Source organism: Papaver somniferum, chromosome 8 (assembly GCF_003573695.1).
Source record: "Papaver somniferum cultivar HN1 chromosome 8, ASM357369v1, whole genome shotgun sequence".
In the NCBI taxonomy this organism is placed as follows: domain Eukaryota; kingdom Viridiplantae; phylum Streptophyta; class Magnoliopsida; order Ranunculales; family Papaveraceae; genus Papaver; species Papaver somniferum.
In genome coordinates, this window is record NC_039365.1 from 62,138,170 (window position 1) to 62,158,126 (window position 19,957).

Here is a 19,957-nt window from a genome sequence, read left to right on the forward strand (position 1 = left end):
TTTTGTTTTCAAGGATTGTGTTTATTATTGTCATTATGAAAATAGTGATTGAAGATAGAATGAATCCTTGTGTATTCGGCAGTATTGATCATCCCTGATCCATATTCTTATGTATTTCTGTGAGGCTCCGTAATGTATCTTAGGTTGAGAACTATACAACCAAGTTGATTTATTATCTTACTTGGTGTTCCGTGAGATATGTTATGTCGAGCATATTGAACTAAATTAATCATCTTGTTTGGTTATTTAGTTATTGCTCTGTAAGTATTCTTATGTCGAGCAAAACAAATGACAATTAAATTGATTACTTTTGTAATTACTTTGGTTGTGTATTCCAATTAGATTAAATATGGGTTCTCTTGTAATTAATCTAGTTGAGTATTTTCGTGTCTCCATAAGTTCTCTTATGTTGAGCATAATCAATTGAATTGATCACTTTTTGTGTTTAATTTGATTGCATATTCTGAGTAAATTAGTCATGGGTTTACTTGTGATTAATTTGATTGAGTTTGGATATAGGAAATCATTCTTATGGTTTTTGGTGTCCAATAAAAATCCTTCTTTTCTTTTGAAATTAAGGTCGTTCTTGTTGTTCTTTTGGGAATGACATCAAATGGGGGAGAGTTCTTTTGAACTTGTGCTTGATGGTCATATCTTGAGGGGTGTGCGGTTATGGAATTTTAGAGGGGTTATCTTGTATCTTTAAACTCCTTGATGAATGCTATTAGCTTCGTCTATATGATTGCATCTAAATTAATATGATGTGCGTCTTTTCTTTTAGTCATGAAATGTCTCTTGTGGAAATTTCATTATGATCCCATTCTTGTACCTTTGCCAATTTTATTGACAAAAAGAGGGAGAATTAATATGTAGTTCACACTACAAATACATATGGTTTTCGGATCATTGTGTAAGGGGGAATGGTTTCCATGATCGAGATGGATTATTGACTAAGGGGGAGTGATACATATCACCATAGTATTATTGTTGAAGTTGTGATACAATTGGACTTTCACACTGTGTAATAATACTATGAAACTGTATAGAAATGATCGATACCAATGATTTCTCATTGTTATAGCTACGGATATTCAACAACGGTGATGCTAAACTTACAACCTTTGGGATCATTGGAGTACTTGGAAGGATGAAGATTTCAAGGAATGTTGAAGATTAGACTTATGGAATAGGAGCTATTAAAGTTGCATTATCTTTTTTGTATTCCATATGTATTGATAGTTTTGTCACTAAAATTGACAAAGGGGGAGATTGTTAGTTCACTGCTCGGTCAAATTCGCATGTGTTGCTATATCAAGCATGTTTGTCAATGTTAGTGATCAAAACTATAAGTCTTGATATTTAGTCTATTATAACTAAGTCTCGGACTAGGATAGTAAGTGTAGTTGAGCTCAAGGACTTCATGGCGATTCATCATACAAGTGGAAGAACTACTCAAGGAATCGGTGGAACTTCTCGACAAAAAGGTATGTGAAGACTTGAACTTATCTGTCACTCAAAAGTCTATCTATTATATCTTCTACTTCTTGAGACAAAAGTCGTATGCTATATATATATATATATACTTAGATTATACACATTTAGTATTTCGAGCCGAGTATACCTCGCCTATCTATATCTCGAAATATGTATTGGTAAGAGTTTCGCTTCGACCATGTTTTTCTTTACCTAGTGATGCAAGTCATGTATGTTTCAATCATCTTGAAAATTGCTTTGACGAGAAATAGTGTAACAACTATATAACGTCCTTTAAGAATGTTTCAATGATTGGAATGAGAGTTTAGACTACATAAACATAGTGGACATAAGTATGTTGTGGAAACACATATGTGCATAAGTCCCATGCTGGAAATCGGCTAATAGCCAAGTCCGCGAACTCAGTCCGCGAACTGCCGAAGTGCTCAAACCCGATAATTTCTGCTGAGTTATCAAACTATCTTGCGTGAGCCAAGTCTGCGAACCCATTCCGCGAACCAGCGAAGCTCTCGAACCCGAGAATTTCTGCTGGAGTTTGAAAACTCTTTCCAGTACTTCAAGTCCGCGAACCTAGTCTGCGAACTTGTATAGGTTATATACCTAAAGATGATTTATGAACTTAACTCATAAAGACTAAGGAATGCGTTTGAAAATCGTGTCTATAAAGTTCATGAACCGATTCATGTGAATCAAATCATCTTTGCTTCAATTGTGTCTTGTGTAGTACATGAGATTTCCTTGCAATTGAACAACTCTCTAACTAGTTCATGTGAGTCGTTTGAACTAGTTATGGTGAAAAAGAAAGTGTTTGGTATGAAATGATCAAATGGCTAACCTTTTGGTTGACTATTATTGAACCAACTATGCACACGTTTGGGTACGGTTATCAAACCTAGAAGTGTGCATTTCATTTGTGTATAACAAGCTAAGATTTCGATATAACGGTTGAGATATATTAGCTTGAATCTAAATCAGGTTTTCATCTAATGGTGGATAGCGTTTGATTTGTGACCAAGGCGAAACCCTGATTTGAAAGATTATATAAGGGAACATCTAGCAACTCTACAAACTAATCCCCACACGTCCGTGTGATACTAGTTTGTAAGCTAGAGTCGATTCTCCTTTAACCTTTGGTTTTCTTCTTCTAAAACCAGGTTAACGACTTAAAGACTTCATTGGGATTGTGAAGCCAGAACGATACTACTTTTATCGTAGTTGTGTAATCTTATCTTGCATCTTCTATCGTACGAGTACAATCATATTGATTGGCTTGAGATCGTGAGAGTTCTCCGATATGCAAGATATAAAAGTAATCACAAACATCTTCGTCTCATTGTTTGTGATTCCACGACGTCTTGTTTCGCTACCATACGATTAAGATTGTTGTGAGGTGATTGATTAATTGATGAGCACGCAAGTGTGACGCATTTTCACCCATAACTACATTCGCTATGACTAATTTAATCACTAATAATCTCGTTTTAAGTCTTTTCAAGGAAATAAGCTCTTTTGGAAAAATAGCTCGAAAAAGTGTTAAAGGGAACCAAAGGAACTGATAAAGGCACCCATCATTTCAGATAGGGGAGCCCAACAAATGGATAAAGGCACCCTCTTCTTCTTCATTTGAAATAGATTCACATAATTTATGGGAGATCTCAAAGATTTAAGGAAAAGATATCTTCTTGCCTATTATACAGGAAGTTTTCATATCTTGAAGTTAAAAGAAATAATATATTGATGAGTTTGTTTTTATTGAAAAGGAGAAAGAAAATCTGTGGTTTTATTTATAAATAAAAAAAGATAATATCCCCAGGATTTTATTCTAGCAAATAGAGGAAGATGTGTGATAAATGGAGAAAGAAATTATTCCTGAGATATCTTTCATTAAAGAGAAGATCTGGTGGAGTTATGGAAGAATATTTTGAAAAGATGTTTGAGTAATGGGTTGTTGTGTATAAATAGGGTGTTAATAGGACCAAACAGGCATCCGGAGAGGAGGGAGTTTTGGAAGAGCAAAATTTTAATTTTTCTTAATTTCCACCATTGTAAACACTTTTCCAGCAATAAAATAATCTTTTAAGAGCGCCTACAACATGATGAGCTAGACCCCTACACTGGGTCGACGGAGGAATCCGAATTTCATGCATGGATAAATTTATTTTATTTTTTTATTTGAATTTTGCACTAAGTAAAAAAGAATTATGGTTTGAATTAATTAGTTATTATTTTATTTGATGGGCCATTCTTGCTTACATGTTTGATGTCCCATGCTAACGATTTATAACTAATACTTTGAGAATCTACCTTGGAAAAACCAGAGTTGATGTTGTTTTATTTGTTGAGCGATAATTGTTGAGAATAAATAATTTATCCTGATGATATGAATTCAGTGGAATCCTAGACCCAGTAACTCTCCCTTTATTATTAAATCCTTAAATTTAATCTTAACAAGTCTTAGAGTTCGAATCTTTATTTACAACAACGACTATTAAAAATCTGATCATTTTGGCGCTGCTGCCGGGGATTTGTTTTTAGATTAATTTTTAGGTTATTATTTATTTATTATGTACAGTATTTTCATTTTATTTTAGATTTTTTTTCCTTTTTATGCGTTTCTTTTTGTATTTCTTTTCAGGGACTTTTTGAGGATGATGACTTCTTCTGAGGAGACGTCACCTAAGATGACGCTGGCGGAATATAAACTTAGAAAGTCAAATTATCAGGAAACCTCGTCTGAGATGACGCTTGCTGAATATAAACGTAGGCAACGATATGGAGTTTTTGATCCACATGTGGTAAGTGAAGAATCTCCTCTAGAGATATATGAGAAGTATTATAAACACACACAACTTAGTTTGGACTTAAGATTGAGAATTCTGGAATGTAAAAAATTATTTAATGATGATGATGATCAGTCTTGTAGTGACTCTCTGGTCGAGATAGAATTTTTAGATTAACCTGTGAATGATTGTGTAGATGATTTGTCTAATTTATTAGAAGAATCTATATCGCAAGATCTTTCACCCGACTTAGAGGTTGTTTCTAGTCCTCTAGACTTCCAAAAGTTGCCTAATTTAGGGTTAGAATTGCGTGCTTCTAAAGTGTTGTTGGATTACTTTGCATCTAAGTACCCAGAAGAATTGCATGTTTCTAATACCGTGCATGAGCCTATTGACAATTTTGTTGTCCCAATAGTATCCCCATATTATGTGCTATACTCACTTCCATGTGAAGTAAAAATTAGGTTTGGGGGTAATCCTCTATTTCAGACAGTTTCATTGTCCCGCATTTTCATAAGTTAATTGTGAAGTTGTCGTTTGTAAATACTGTATTTTGGGTTGATCCCCAAATTTTCAGGCTGCTAATTTTTGGGGATCCATTTCTGTACATGCCAGTAGATATTTTTATTTTATTTTTCTCCGGACCAAACAGGCATCCGGAGAGGGGGGAGTTTTGGAAGAGCAAAATAGTTGCGTTTAATTTTTCTTCATTTTCACCATTGTAAACACTTTTCCAGCAATAAAATAATCTTTTAAGAGTGTCTACAACATGATGAGCTAGACCCCTACACTGGGTCGACGGAGGAATCTGAATTTCATGCATGGGTAAATTTATTTTATTTTTCTATTTGACTTTTGTACTAAGTAAAAAAGAATTATGGTTTGAATTAATTAGTTATTATTTTATTTGATGGGTCATTCTTGCTTACATGTTTGATGTCCCATGCTTACGATATATAACTAATATTTTGAGAATCTATCTTGGCAAAACCAGAGTTGACGCTGTTTTATTTGTTGAGCGATAATTGTTGAGAATAAATAATTGAGCCTGATGATATGATTCGGTGGAATCCTAGACCCAGTAACTCTCCCTTCATTATTAAATCTTTAAATTTAATCTTAACAAGTCTTAGAGTTCGAATCTTTATTTACAACAACGACAATTAAAAATCTGATCATTAATCTAGGTTGTTCTTCGGGAATATAAGACCGGATTATCAATTGGTTTCTGTTCACCTTGATTTATATCAAAAGACGAAACAAAAAGTTTAGGGTTTTTCTAGCAACTCTTAGTTGTGGGTGAGATCATCTAAGGCAATCAAGTTCGTAGTATCCTGCTGGGATCATAGGCGTAGGGATGCAACTGTACCTTGGATCAGTGGGAGACTGATTGGGGTTCAAGTACAGTCCAGTCCGAAGTTATCTTGGAGTAGGCTAGTGTCTGTAGCGGCTTAATACAGTGTGTATTCAATCTGGACTAGGTCCTGGGGTTTTTCTGCATTTGCGGTTTCCTCGTTAACAAAACTTCTGGTGTCTGTGTTATTTCTTTTCCGCATTATATTCGTTTATATAATAGAAATAATACAGGTTGTGCGTTAGATCAATCAATTGGATAGTCCGACCTAACGGTTGTTGATTGGTATTGACTGATCCTTGGACATTGGTCTTTGGTACCGTCCAAGTTTATCTCTCTTTGATAAAGACTCGCAGATTTCTATTTGCTTGAGTAAAGATCAAATTGAAAGATTGAGATATTAACTCCTTGAGATACTTTTACCTAGATTGAGTCTGACTGTCTAGTTGATTCTCTAAAAAGTTCTTCGGAGTTAGTCCATACAGATTGCTAAGCGAAATATTGGGTGGTGTTGTTAGACCTCCGCTTTTTCATGTATGAGTTCTTTCAAAACAATCATCATGTCACAACCAAAGTTGCTTTATGGTTACGCCCAAAGCCTGTATGAGTCACTTCCCAACATTTCATCGTCGAAGTCAATATGGATTCAATAATCCAAATATTATATTGAATTACATTTCACTAGATTGACTCATTAGTTTCTCTAAAATATATTTCCTTCCAAATATATTAGAGACTATAGAAGATGCAATCAATTACATTCTCATCATTGTGATGTTCCATATGATATCCATTTGCACGGGTTACTTGAGAATTTAACAAGGTGTGATTATCTCTTGGTACATCTAGAGATTTTGCGACGTCTTTGTTCTATCTTGAAAACAAATTTTGAGCAGTATTGCGCTCGATGATCCAATCCTCTTAGTCACATTATAAGGAAATAGTTCAACAACTAGTTTAAATTCCTTAAGCTAGCGGAAGAAAAACAACTATGAGTTAGACACTTGGGTCTTGAGAGTTTTAATAAGTGGTGTGGCCTTATTACGTAATAAAAATGGGATTCAACTCAATTACATTAGAGTGAATGTATATTACGTGTCACCCAATATATATCAAGTGCTTTAGAGAATTTATGTCTCGTGTTTTCATTCTATAAGTGCAGACATTGGATCTAGTTCAACTCAATAAGATAGTCAATTGGCCCAGCAAAGTTGTTGTTTCCATTAAAGTTGATGTGAAAATTGGTTGTTACTATGGTACACACATTACATTGTATATACCAATACCTATGACCAGGTGCATTTCCAACTCTTTCATTTATGATGGGAGCTAGAATTACATTTTAGCTGATCCCATACTTGGTTGATACTTGTGTATTGATGTTATTACTACCGAAGACAAACGTACGTATTTGTCTCATGATACATACGTCCCTTTTCACATGCTTTATATGAGTCGGTACGTCTAACCCTCATTACTTCGGGGTTCTTTTCATTTTCAATTTTGCTACATTTAACTTAATTTGAGAAATTTCTTTATCTCAACAGGCCAAGAGAATCTTACAACACATGTCAAGTTGTCAACCATTTACTTTAGGTTGAATATATTACTAAAGATAGTTCTCTTGTTGTCATACTTCAACATATACTGGTTTGTTGGTATCATGGATGAAGTAGAGAAATGGAAATTTTCTGATTCATATCGCCTTTTGTGAGTTCTTCTAACAAAAATTGGAATACATGTGATTTTATTTGCAATGCACTGTATCTTTTAAAACTACCAACTCTTTAATAGTCGAGCAAGTGGATTACATCCCACAGAACATTCATATTTGGAGAGAAATATGATGTACACAATAATGGTGCTCAAGTACTTCTAAACTTCAAATGTTGGAATCGAATTGGTACAACCAATTAAACAAAAGACACCATTCAACTATAGCCAATATCATATTCAAGAGAACAAAAATAACATCAAGACCAAAATTCTTAATGAACGAGATCAACGGTCATAATTTAAATTGACCGTTTATATGCTATGGACTTATCTTAAACAAAACAAAAACAGGACTAGCATGTTCTAAAAAAAATAACAAAAAAAAAAGGAAAAAGATAAGCCTAACATGTATTGAATTTAAAAACCCACGTTGGTTACTGTCACACGCCCATTTAATCTCCTAAAATTTTCATGGGACATGACCGACAATGATTGTGGTTCAGTGACTCAACATCACCCAAAATCATTCAGCCTTGCATACTTGCATCAAAGTACGCATTTTCCTTCACTCATAAGGCTTTGCACAACGGAAGTCTTTTCTTCTTTCTCTCTAACTCTTCATGCCCCCATAAACATAAGAGGTTTTGCCATGCACTTCAACGATTCTCACACAAGATCAGCAACATAATGAACACAAAGAATACTGCAACAAACCCATTTTATTGCACTAAAGGAAGCTTACAAAACTCTTCCATCACATGGACCAAAACAGGCCATTCACCCTCTTGGTGAATGCCTAAAACTCTCTCTACATTAGTGGTTCTTCTCCCAAACGAACAACACTAATATTATTGATTCCTAAGCTATTTATACATGCTAGGGTCAGGCCAAAACTCTGTGCAACCGCTTGCACCTGCATGGAATAGCCATGTGTCCCAAAAGTGGTTTCCATAACCGCCAACTAACTGTCACCTTTTGTGTTGTCACACCAACTGGTGCCACACCTGTTATTGGTGGTTATGAACCTTCCACATGGTTATAAACTCACTTTATAACCATACTAATTCATCTCGCGTCATTGGCATGCTTGTGAAGCCCGTAACCAACTCGTAACCGTCACTTGAACCGTATTGCACCACTGTTGTGCTTTACTGAATTCTGCCTCGCTCCAAAGCTCAGCCATCTTGACCCTGCATGCTTATCACCTTAAGTTAATGCACGGACAATCCTTGTGCTTCAATCATCGAGGCCAACTCCTTAATCTCATTCTAGTTACTCATGCGTCATATACGCTTCACTTCGCCAATTAGCTTGACAATAGCAATGCAACTCTTGCATTACCAACTTGTTTGCATTGTTCAAGCTTTGGCCAGCCTTGAACTAATGCCATAGACCAACTCTTGGCCTATTCTTCACTCTTGCATCATCCTTGAGTTTGGGCATACTCAATTCCACGGACATGCCAACATGCCACTTGCCAACATGCCAACTCGCATGTTGCATGTTGCAACTTTGGCTTTGTCTTGCCTTCTACTTAATGAAGCTTCATTGTGTCGGCCAATAGCTTCATTACTTAGCCAAATGCATTTACAATGCAGTGCTAACCTTGCACTTCATTGGCCCTACGGGGTTATGCCATTCTTAGCACTTGACAGTCTATGTAGTGTCGCACCATCCTGGCTGCACACTGACTTGGCCTGCAACTCTGTAACGTGTAATCATTATGCGTCACTTGCATCCCTGTAATAGTTACATACCTTAGGTAAGCTTTGGTTCCTAGTGTATGTAGGAGAAACTGAGTCACCTTGGTCGCGGACAGTGGGAAACAGGACAGGGCCCCGGAACCGAGCTGAAACGGAACAGGACAGGGCCCCGGAACCGAGCTGGAACAGAACAGGACATGGCCCTGAAACCGAGATGGAACGAAACAGGACAGAGCTGGATCTCTTCTTCCGTTTTCTTTCTTTGGAGGACGAACAGATTTTTTTACTCCAACGGATTTCCCTTACGGACGAACAGATCTTCCTCCACCGGATGTTGACATACCCAAGGACAACAAAAACCTACAAATACATTACAAAATGTAATCACTCAATCGATTATGAGATTTGCATACATATAGCTTATATAAAACGAATCAGTACATACACAATATGATCAAATCATTTTTCATCGCATATTTAATAGGTAGTATGTATATACAATCACAATTATATTGGTATGCCAAAATCAAAAACAGGAAAAAGAAAAGATAAAAAAAAAATACAACTTAGTTGATTTGATTCTAGCGATTTCAATATTAATCGTTGATGTAAATCATCAACCTATCTCTGTGGTAGCATCGTGCATGATAACGTTTTGCAGTAGAATATAATAGGGAAAGAGAAAGAGGTAGAGAAAGAGAGGGATTTCATTGATAAGAGTTATGTGGATACATGGATATCATATCTTTGTATACATGGACAAGGGAAAACCAAGAAAACTCATGTTTTGGACCACACATCAAAAAAAGAAAAAAGAAAAAAAGGGTTATTTAGCCAGTATGAAAAATATTTAAATAAGAGGTTTTTGAAATTACTAAATGATGATCCTATTTTGTCTTATTATAGCAGGCCTTCTATTGGAACATGAATCTCCTATATAAGATTTCATATAAAATGACGTAGATGAGTTGCTCAGAGCCGGAGATTTATTACAGGTGAAGCTGCCAACTAGATATGACGCTGTGATTAGGTTCATTTGGTTATTTCTCAACTTCTAGTCATTTATGTCTGAAATTTGGTTGCATCATCCCAAATATATGTGACCAAAATTTGTTGGTTCAGGCCAAGAAATGCAGGTGGAGAATATGAATGGATGGACGATATGAAACTCTAACTTAATGGGGGCTTTAAATATAAAAAGGACGAAGAATTTATTAGAGTTCAAGTAGGAACAAGTTGGTTACGAAAAATCAATGGAGACTGATGTTTCAACAGATTTGGTAGTGCTAAATAAATACATTTGCTTCTTGACACCCACTTCATAACCACCAGGCCTACTAGCAACCACACGCCACTCCAATTGGGCAGAAGAGATATTTTGGTAGTTGCAGCTTCCCACAGTAGCTTTTTCCATGCAAGATGCACTGTCTAAAAACTTGGTACTTCTTTTTGTTGTTAGTACAGTACTTGGGTAGCAAGATGCAGACTAATATCTAGACAAGATTCTGGACAAGTTTTCACTGAGATGGATATGATTTTGGATAGGCTCCATGTCGGTGCCGTGAAACTAGTATTTTTCAGATGTAGTTGTCAACGGAAAATTATTTCTTGAACCGTGAGAATCCCCCGCAGGGTCCGTCCACTCTGGTCCCTGGAAAGTACCAACAGATAATCAATTAAATTGTTGAAGAACATCACAAATACGGTTGTCTACCTGTCCCGCCAACTTTATGAAAAGAACAAAAAATGTGCCTTAAAAATGGTCCTAGCAATGATTCAGTTGTACACTGCACAGTTGCACAATAAGGATTATTTCCCCACAACTGATGTGGAAGAATCGACCACAGTTGTTGCACAATAAGTACGAAAATTACCCCACAAATGATGTGGAAGTATCTACTTCACAGAGTATCACTGTATCAGCACCTACTCGTATACCATCTCATTACTCTTTTGAAATATCTCAGTCGGCAGGGAGAGTCACAAACTCATCCTTTACATGCAGACCATCCTCAACATCTCAACCAAACTGAGCGTTTCCACCACACGCCTTGGTCGGGCACACCATAAAATATGTGAAATTTTACTGATTTACTAGCGTGTCTTGGTTTTTTCAACAATTTTTGTGTCACGTGTTCGTGTTAGTGCTAATCATCGTTACAGAGTTTGAGAATGACTAAACGTTCCAACATATTTTGGTTCCAAGTGAAACTTGCCACACCATAAAGGACGGGTTCAGGTTACCCGACGACAAGCCCTTTCTAGATGTCATTATCCTGATTTTTAAAAGCAGAGTCGTCAAACATTATGGAAAACTACATTGGCAAATGTATAATTAACACCAAATTAAATAAACATAAGACAAGCTAATCAACCACCAGTGTGGAACACTTTCTGTTTGTTTAGACCAAATCATTTTCTAATTGTAAAACAAAACAATATCCTATTAAGAAATCAGAGATAATAATATTACTAAGAAACAAACATTGAGAGATTTTCCGCTGACGATATAGGAAAACCAACAACGTCTTAATTTCAACAAGCACATTACCGTTTTGACTAACCTAGTGTATCCTTCCGTAGCATGTAACCTGAACGGTTTTGATTATTAATCTTGATGTAGGAGGAAAGCGCGGACTTTTCAACAAGCACATTACCGTCAGTGTCAATTTTGTAAGAGATCTCTAAACCTTCCAAGGTCAAGTGATAAGTAACATCACTGCCAGAGATTTCTTCATCAATTTCATCTTCCAAGTCTGAAGTGACCTCATTTATGTTGTTTACTGTTTTTGAAACTTCTTTATGCTTATGAGGTCTTCTTCGTTGCGATACTGACCTTATATCGAATGAAAGAACCTGTTTGACCAACCTTTGGAACTCCTCGGGTGATGCATACAGTGACTTTTTCTCCTGAAACCAAACAAAATTCAAATGGAGAAATATCAAAAAAATGATATTTTAGCGCAATCAGGAATCCTCGCACGTTTTCTCTATTAATGCACTGGGATCATTTGACCAATGAGCCAGGTTCCTAGACATTTTAAGTTTTGAAAGGAAGAAAATTCAGGACCTTTGATTTCTGCTGGTTTCAAACAATTGACTTATAAATTAGGGGCCACAAACTAATTTTTGAAAATGTGGTTGATAGCAATTATAGTTCAAGTTGAAAGACTTACGGCTGAAGCCCAGCAACTGGTGAGTGAGGGCAAGAATTCATCCGAGAAGTGAACAGATGCTACGACTATCTTATTGTCTTCCTGTATATTAACATTGAATTCAAAAATATGAATTAGAAATATATAATGCCGTAGAAGAATCGCATATTACAGTAAAAGAAGACTGAACTTCTAAGATAAAGGTTCCATAGTCACATGCTGAAGCTAAAATTGACATTTTTCTTACATCTAGTGAAAATACACCAGATAACCACTTATACCTAAGAGTTGTTCCTACGACAAGAACAATGGAGGAGATCAAGATGTGGTGCCTACTAAGGTATCTTTGGGGTGCCTGGCCAACCATGGATAACCTTGTGAGAAGAGCGGTTCTACCACCATCCACAAACCAAGCTTGTACACTACAAGACTTGTATACATGGTTTAGGCGTACTTCGTGAAATTTCTTAATGTTCTAACTGTTGTTCCTTTCTCAAACGGCTGTCTGCTTAAATTCGTGGAGAAGGAAACGGCAAGATGAGAGACCACTTCATAAAGAACAACTTGCCTTTTGATATTTGCTGGGAATTGTGGCTGGAAAGAAATAAAAGGTTCCATAACAAATCTCAAAGTGAATACGACACGGTAATCTCTGTCAAAGCTCTGTTGCACCAACGAGCTCTTCCTAAGGGGTTATTCTTTAAGTACTATTATAGTGTTCCTTGGGTTTACTTCTTTTTTTTTTTTTCCTCTTCCTGGTTTGTGGGAAGTTTAGTCTTTTCTGTTTCAGCTCATCGGTTAATAGGTGTGACAGCGATTCCTTGTATCTTTCAGTGCCTCCTCGACAAATTGGTATCTATTTTAAATCAACTTTCAAAAAAGTGGAAACTTATAGGTGACCGAGATCAACTAAAAGACGACAACACTAAAACTTCTCAATCCCTAAAAGTGATGAGCGAGACTACCAGAAATCGAATTTATTCTTAAGTCTAGATGACGACTGTTTGTATCTTGCCTTTGAACATTTATCTTCAAAAGTTGATCAACTAGCTCCACCCAGAATCAGGTTCATGGAGTTGGTTTTCTTGTTTGCACATTTATCCTAATAAGGTTTGGTTAGTAGGCACGTAGCACCCTAGTTATAAAATAGCTCTATCAATTATGCCTGGCAATAAAACATCTCATACTGAGATACTGGAAATTACACCTGAACTGCCATGAACATTAATAGACACATATCAACACAGACATAAAATGAGCAGAATTCATATTACACCAAAGTTTCAGAAAGGAAATACCTTTACCCACTGTGGAACTAATGCTTCTGGGATGCTTTCACAAAATGGTAGATAAGGTTTTATATCAAGCACAGGCTGTTGATTACGGTTCTCAAGATCAGTCGGATAAAATAAAAGATAACCGAAAAAGAAAAATAATCCAATGAACACGTTGACTGAAAGGAAAGGAAAATAAAATAATTGTTACCGTTCCATCAACCAGATCAACACCAGAAAGTAGAAGTATGTGACCTTGCCTTGCTTCCACCTGATAATTGAAGAGTGTAGGTTGACATGAACTAAGAAAGCTTTTGTTCTTCTTTTGCGGGCTCGTAGCAAAAACAAATAAGATAACATACTTTTTGGTATGTACAAGAAAAAAATTGATCTAAAGAAAGTTTACCTTTGCAACTGTAAGTCCAATAGGGCATGGTCGATGAGGAGATCTAGTTGCAAAGACGCCCATTTTTCCACCCATTAGTTTTGGCACTCTCACCTATCCATTTTAAACACTTCCACACCCTTTCATAAAAGTATTAACCATAAGAAGCACGCTAAGAGACTACCTAAACCCAATGCAAAAATAGTCCAGAACATACCTTTGCTTTAAACGTAAAATTTGCTGGTTCACCCCATACTTTATCTGCGTTTGTGTTTAAATGGAAAACATAAAGAATCCAGCAATGTGAATATTCTGCAAGACCATCAAGTGCTGCTGTAGGAACCTGGCTTGTATCAAACACCAAGCATGCCCTGGATAGAGGAACAAGCAAAGGTTGCCTTGGCGTCCCGTTTCTGCACAAACATGAGAAGCCATATTTCTTTACGAACATTTCAACATGTGCATGTGGCAGAGAAAGGACTCAGGTTTTTATAAGTTGGTGAAGTAGTATATAAGAATTGCAATATAAGAGAGAAAAAAAATGGAAGAAAAAAGAAAAAGTAGGAATCACACAAGTTCTTCTGTACCTTGTGGAGAAGCAGGATTCCACAACAGCAATAGGTGTCATGGGGTATGAATTCGCCTTTGGGTTTTCAGCCTTCCCTTGTGACAGTGCTTTTTGAATAGTCTACAAAAATCAAATACATGCATCATAAGCAAAGATAAACAATTTCTAGCCAAGTCAACATACGGGTAAAACAAAACAACGGACAGAAAAAGAAAGGGGAAACTCACTAAACTCTGAGCACTGGAAACTCATATTGATTTTATTAAGTGCTAACACAATTTTGTTGCAGATTACTTAATAAGAAGAAAAGGGCATGAAAAAGATCTTCTTGTTAACAAACCACCGATGCACTAGTTTCTCCCTTGATCTTCAACCCTCTTGTTTACAAAATTTCATAAACAAGTTAGGAGACACAAGATATGTTAATGCTCATATGTTCAACAACATGGGTCCAATCATGATACATCTGGTTGGTATAATATATATCGCCACAACATAATATAATTATATATTACTGCATACATTTTGGGATTTCGGATAGAATAGGTTTTGTTCCTTGAACATACTTCCCGCCTTAGGAGTTGCATAACAATTTAAGAATGTTATCATAACAGTCGATGAATTTTCTTTTCAAACGGGTTTTTGGATGTGTTCACTTATAGCAATAGCAATACAAGTGTGGCTGGTGGAAAGGATCCACAATACCAACAAATTGCAAAGAGTAGACTCGACTTATCTAGGAAGAGCAAAACTTGACTTGTCCTCGAAATGGTCAAATCCACCATCTCCTAGACATTGTTGTTGACAATTCAAGTCACCACGAATCAGATGGCGGTGACTTGATGACTCAATGCCCACAAGTACCTTACCCAAACCCTCAACCCTCTTCAATCACACCTACTAATCTTTTCCTAAATCATTTGCATATAGTATTTCCATTTTAGCTTCAATACCATAACCAAAGAAGGAACTCTAAAATTTTTTGATGGTAAATAAGGTAAAATGAAAGCAAAATACCTGAAAAAGAAAGATATGGTACCTGTTGAGCCCTGATTCTACCTTTCCTTTCTGCAGCACATTTCTTATTAGAATGCTTAAGAGAATCTTCAAGCTCCCTAATTTTCAAAATCCAGCGTCTTGATTTCTTCTTATATACATAAACTGCAACTCAACAAGAAAAGAAGGAATAACAAAATTAAGGGTTTCTGAAAGCTTTTGATATTGGCCGCCAAGCACCAGTGATGGTAGGGAGAAGGAGAGATATCATATCATATCATACCTGAAGTAGCTGTAGTTGCGGAAACTAAAGCAACTGCAATGGCGATTGTAACCCGAAACCATTTGGAACTATCAGTGGCAGAAGCCATCAGCAAACTCCACCCGGTGTTAACCTTACTTAAACCCTAGCTTGGTTTTTGCTTTGCAATGAACAAAACAATCGTTACCACCTACATGAATTTCAGCAAAAAGACCCTTGGTAGATTTTAATTTTGGTAACACCCCCAGACAGTAGCGCCCAAATAGGGGTTCAAAGGGTACCACAGGACCGAAACTAAGAGCAAACCCTCCGGTGGAATCCAACCTAGATTCCGTCTATATTATACTCGCTCCGTACCTATTATATTATATAGGCGTAATTTTGAATTTTCTTTGTACCATTAGACAGGCGGAGTCCTATTTTCAAAATGAATTTTTTCACAAATACCATTATTTATTGTACATAGAAAATTGTGTTACTAATAAGACAAAGGATAAAACAAGAAAAAACATGAAAAGTGATGAATTCAAGGTGATTTTCTTAATCTAAGAGAATTGGTCCCTCCACCTATATATATGGTACGGAGGGAGTAATGAAGAAGAGTGTCCGACTATGGGTCAATTACGGCCTTTGATATTAGCCGTCCTGTGGTCTCGGTTAAATTTTGGGGTTTGATTTTGAGTCAAAGGTGGCTATTGATTTTAGGCATCATGCTGCTAGAATTGGTTGTTTAATTTGCACGAGAGGGATCATGCCTCGGTCCGGGCCAAAACTATCCCTTGCCTTCTTTTTTTTTGCAAAAGTGAGATTTATTATTATGGAAGATTAGAGGGATTATCCCTCATGTCCTCCTCAAGCTCATTACAAATGAAAGAAGGTGTTGAATCTTGTCATAAATCGGACATCTTGTGTTTTCTAGAGTGTTTTGCTAGCGAATCAGCTACATTGTTGCACTCTCTTATTACATGTCTCACTTTCCACATTCTAAGACAATTAAGATAAAATTTAACATCTTTGATAATGGGTAGATATTTCCAATTTATGATTGTGTCAGCACCATCGATCGCAGCAGCTACATTAGATGCATCCGTCTTCAGAATGATACACTCTAGTTGCAAACTCACTGCCCATTTCACTGCTTCCAATGCTGCCATACACTCTCTTTCCTCAACACTTAGATATCCATCTCTGTAGATACATCTCGAGCATCGATGAGCCCCTGCAAAATCCCTGATTATTAGTCCAACCACATTCCTTATGCAATAACTTATAAGAAGCATTTAAGTTAATAGTTAGAAAAGGTGCGGCCGATGGTGTCCAAGTACTATTTCTGGACAGAGGTTTAGTGTATCTAAGCATGGTAGAGATAGAGTTATCATAAATGACAGAGTGAAGAAGGTTTTGAGATCTTCTTATGCAAGAGATTGGGTTAGGTTTGGAATTATCAAACACTGCATTGCATCTCTCCTTCCAAACTTCCCAGACAACACAAGATATCTGAATGATCCAAGTATCCCCTGCTTGATTGTTGTTGTCAAACCAACTCGAGACCCAGTATTGTAGGTTATGAGAGTTTGTCATAGATCTAAGGCCACCTGGAACAGAAGTTAAGACTTCACCGGTGAAGGTACAGTGCATTAACAGATGCTCAGAAGTTTCCAATTCCTTATTGCAAAACTGGCAAACTGAAGTATCTCCACCTGCATTTTTCGTGAGTCTTTCGCTTGCGGGAACAGTATCAGTGAGGCATTTTTGCCGCAGTCTTCAGTCTCCACAGCTTTTCCAAACTTCAGTATTAATCGGAGATTGCTAGACTGAGTTACGTTTTATGTCCATCAACACGGCTAACCTTAACATAATTCTTGATGTAACTATGTTTCCTAAAATAACTTTACCGGGTAAACCTAGTTCTTTCTCTACATACAATTAAACTTTCAAAATAATTGACTAATCCAAAGTTAGAAAATCAGAGAATTTACACAAAACTCATTAATGTATGTTCAAATCGTAAGGAAAAACTTATCTCAGTACAAATTTTGGGTGTATTGTTTGCAAACACAGAATACACTGCTATTAGTGATTAAAGATTAAATGGAGCAGGTTTTGATGCTAGCTCCGGTGAAGATGAACTGAGTATTCGACAAGTAGCACTAGAAAGTTATTTATCAAATTTCTAGTTAATTTTTTTCTTAAATCCCGATGCTTATTTTGTTTTGTTGTCTCAACAGAAATGGAGACTGTAAAATCTATATATGCAATAGTTTTGATCAAAAGGGGTGATGCACCGTAAGCATACATAATTTTGTAGTTGGTTCATTGTTACCTGTGGTGGAAGCCAATAATTAAAAGAAAGAAAAATTGAGATGGAAAATTTTAAAAATAACGAAAGGTGATGGAGACAGAAACAACAAAATTCAAACAAAAAAATGAATGAATAATTGGATATAATCGAAGAGTTAACAATTATGAATTTATGATAGATGAACACAATGTGGTTGCAAAATCCTTTAAGAGATACAACAAACTCCTATGATTGAACTACACTTGCGAATTATCAGTTTCCAAGAAAAGGATGTTGGACAGTAGACGATACAACTTACCAATGTGTTTAGAAGTTACAGCTTTAATAGTGATACAAAGATATCATAGTAGAACATAAAGATAAAGGTTTTACAAGAATCTCATAATGACATCCATGTTATAGCAATGCAATACCCTTTGTTGTTCCTGTTAGATCACTGCTCGGTCAAACTCGCATGCGTTGCTATCTCAAGCATGTTTGTCAATGTTAGTGATCAAAACTATAAGTCTTGATTTCTAGTCTACCATTAGCTAAGTCTCGGAGTAGGATAGAAAGTGTAGTTGAGCTCAAGACTCCATGGCGATCATCATACAAAGATGAAGAACTACTCAAGGAACTGGTGGAACTTCAACGACTAAAAGGTATGTGGAGACTTGAACTTATCTATCACTCAAAAGTCTATCTACTCTATCTCTTATCTTGAGACAAAAGTCGTTTTGCTATATAGACTTTGATTATGCATATTTGCTATTTCGAGCCGAGTTTATCTCGCTTATATATTTATCAAAATATGTGTTGGTAAGCTTTCGCTTTTTCCAAGTTCATCTTTACTAGTGACGAAAGTCATGTTAAGTTTCAATCATTTGAAAGTGGCTTTGACGAAAAATGGTTTGTGAACAACAACTATATAACGTCCTCTAAGAATGTTTCAATGATTGAAATGAGAGTTTAGATTATATAACCATTGTTGGATATAAGCATTGTGTGGTAACTCATACATGTATAAGTCCTTATTCCTTGAACCAAAGTATGCGTACTTTGCTGCTCAGGAAAACCGGAACAGAGTCCGCAAACCCAGTCCGCGTTTATGTACTATTTACAAGCATTGTGTGGTTCTCTTCCCGAGAAAATCTACTGGAGTTTATGTACTATTTACAAACTTATTCAGGGTACTTAAGTCCACGTACCAGTCCGCGTGCTTAAGTTGGTTCTAAAACGATTATTCGTGAACTTAAACTTATATAAACTAAGGAATGCAAGTTTGCAAACCGTGGCTATAAAGTTCACGAATCGATTCGAGTGAATCAAATCGTTTTTGTTTCAATTATGTCTATTATAAAGATCTAAGCAATTGAACAACTCTCTAACTAGTTCATTAGAGTCATTTGAACTAGTTGTGGTAAAAAAGAGTATGGTTGATATGAAAGTGCTCATATTACTAACCATTTGGTTAACTATTGTTGAACCAACTAGATGTACATGTTTGGGTACGGTTACATAAAACTAAATAAACGTGCATTTAATTTGTGTGTAACAAGCTAAGTTTTGATCTAACGGTTGAAAGATATTAGCTTGAATCTAATCAGGTTTTCATATAACGGTGAATATTGAATGCTTTGTTACTAAGCTAACATTGATTGCAAACCCTGATTTGAAAGACTATATAAGGGAGACTCTAGCAACTGGGAAACCTAATCCCCACACCTCTTGTGTGATACTAGTTGTATTAGCTAGAGTCGATTCTCCTTTAACCTTAGGTTTCTACCTAGACCATGTAGGTTAACGACTTGAAGACTTCATTGGGATTGTGAACCCATACCGATACTACTTTCTTGTAGTTGTGTGATCTGATCTTGTTGTTTCTATCGTACTAAGTACAGTCGTAAGGATTGACTTGAGATTGATTTCTCCGATAGGCATGATATAAAAGTAGTCACAAACATCTTCGTCTCATCGTTTGTGATCCAC

General features: G+C 36.3%; 1 protein-coding gene across 1 annotated transcript; it reads right to left on the minus strand.

Moving 5' to 3' along the window:
• Positions 1-11,367: 11,367 nt before the first annotated feature.
• Positions 11,368-15,944, minus strand: LOC113302877. Its single transcript, XM_026551836.1, has 9 exons — positions 15,709-15,944; positions 15,469-15,590; positions 14,449-14,549; positions 14,079-14,274; positions 13,883-13,975; positions 13,688-13,747; positions 13,501-13,575; positions 12,224-12,304; positions 11,368-11,957 (listed from the first exon to the last, which is right to left on the minus strand). Exons 1-9 carry the CDS (start codon positions 15,794-15,796, stop codon positions 11,607-11,609), a joined length of 1,167 nt encoding a protein of 388 aa, XP_026407621.1. The 5' UTR covers positions 15,797-15,944; the 3' UTR covers positions 11,368-11,606.
• Positions 15,945-19,957: the final 4,013 nt, after the last annotated feature.